The sequence below is a fragment of the Mytilus trossulus genome, chromosome 6, assembly GCF_036588685.1.
Source record: "Mytilus trossulus isolate FHL-02 chromosome 6, PNRI_Mtr1.1.1.hap1, whole genome shotgun sequence".
Taxonomy (NCBI): domain Eukaryota; kingdom Metazoa; phylum Mollusca; class Bivalvia; order Mytilida; family Mytilidae; genus Mytilus; species Mytilus trossulus.
The window spans coordinates 29,262,360-29,264,380 of record NC_086378.1 but is presented as its reverse complement, the minus strand read 5'-3'; the positions used below and the strand labels follow the sequence as shown (position 1 = coordinate 29,264,380).

General features: G+C 32.4%; 1 protein-coding gene across 1 annotated transcript; it reads right to left on the bottom strand.

Moving 5' to 3' along the window:
• Window positions 1-64: 64 nt before the first annotated feature.
• LOC134721062 (uncharacterized) lies at window positions 65-2,021 on the bottom strand. Its single transcript, XM_063583772.1, has 3 exons — window positions 1,887-2,021; window positions 930-1,267; window positions 65-327 (listed from the first exon to the last, which is right to left on the bottom strand). Exons 2-3 carry the CDS (start codon window positions 1,264-1,266, stop codon window positions 263-265), a joined length of 402 nt encoding a protein of 133 aa, XP_063439842.1. The 5' UTR covers window position 1,267; window positions 1,887-2,021; the 3' UTR covers window positions 65-262.

Sequence of the window (2,021 nt, the reverse complement as noted above, 5' to 3'; positions counted from 1 at the left end):
GTGTTTGAAAACTTCAGTGAAATATTTCAAGGCATTTTGACAGTGCAATAGAAAACTTGCAAAATTAATATTTATGTTTTATTTTTCATGTTTCACAATTTCACAATAACAATGCATTGAATTTTACATTTTTTATCAGAATTGTAACAGTATCCAATTGTTTCTTCATTTCAATACACAGTATACAGTCAATTTACAGTTCACAAGATCTTAAGTTGCTTCTCATATAATCACTGGCTTCTAAACTCTTCTAGTTTTTAGTTTAACGACCGAATAAACCATTGCCATTGTTGTTGTTCAAAAGAAGAAGCAAGACGAAAAACATCACTGAAATAAAGAAATAGTTATAATTAACATTCACCATTCAAATCATATCAAATCAAATCATTGTATTTCATAAATAAAGGGCCCTTAACTATTGAGAATATATATGTAGTTTTCCGCATTTATAATAACATAAGCAACACGACGGGTGTTCTGAAGGATCGGCTTACCCTTCCGGAGCACCTGTGATTACCCCCAGTTTTTGGTGGGGTTCGTGTTGCTTTGTCTTTAATTTTCTATGGTGTGTCTTCTGTACTTTTATTTGTCTGTTTGTCTGTTTGACTTATTATTTTTTAGGCATAGTGTTATCAGTTTATTTTCAATCTATGAGTTTGAATGACCCTCTGGTATCTTTCACCCCTCTTTTTCAATATCTTACAAAACTTAGTATAACTTTGCGGCACAAGAAGGATATAAGCCATGACATTCTAGAAGATTTAGAAAATCAAAGTATATTTGTCTATGTGAATCATTTTTAAAGATATTAAATAGGTAGAAATGAGAAGATGTTGTATGAGTGCCAATGAGACAGATCTCAATCCAAGTAAGAGCCTATCGTAAAAGATATATACACTAGTATATCATCGATGAAAACCAGAACTTACGGAGGCCTCCACCTTGTCCGAACAGACCACCGTCCATTCCTCCACCAATACCACCAGTCAAATCTCCACCATATCCACCGGCATATGGACCAGCCATAGCGCCTCCATAAACTGGGAGAGGTTGGTAGTGTGTGATTTCGTCAACGTAACCTCCCTTCTTTCCATATCCGGAGTATCCATGGTAACCACCTGATTTACCGTATCCTTGGTAACCTCCCATTCCGTATCCTTGGTTACCATACCCGGACCATCCACCTCCATTGCCGTAACCTTCAGCACTAACACAGTTTAGGGCAAAAAGACCCAAGACGGAGACAACGGCAAGTGTGGCTTTCATTCTGAAAATAAAATATAACTATATCATCAAATGAAATGACATACAACTGCATAAGATATTTTATAATTGCAAAAAATGCCCTCTCCATCGTTCTGTGTGGCTTGTGTTGTTTTTCGGATATTTTGTTTCTTGAATAGCGGTGTTGTCTGTCTACCTTTGAGATTATCTTTGGTTATGTATTTTCTCTTTTTTTCAATAACCTTTCACTTGGTTAAATTGAAAAAAATATACTTCTAAACATCCTTCCTTTTTTATCCTTTAAAATATTCTTTTAAAAGAACTTAATTTCGTTTGAATTAATATTTTTACATCATTGATATCATGACATTTCATGTTGTTGTTTAGCCTGAGGATTATATATCTATTTTACTTGTTTAGGTACTTTTAATTCTAGAAATATATTATATAAATATCGAAAAAATAAATTAAGAACTACCATTCGTTCAGTTATTATCTTTATTTGAAAAAGAAATTTATGTAAATATTAAAAAATTTGAATGATTATCAATTAATGTTTTTTTTTCTCGGAAATTTTGAAAAAAAAAGTGAATTGAGTACATGAAAAAATAACTAATTAAGTTATTTTTGAGTTGTTATCACTAGAGTTATACTGAACTTACATGTTTGCTGGGTGGAGAACTCAGTGATAATACAGCGAAAAATTCTGGTTTATATACTAAAAATATTAATACGCAATGTGTTCTAATTATTACAACTTCCCTTATAGACACATAAGGTTACAGGTAAACCTCCAC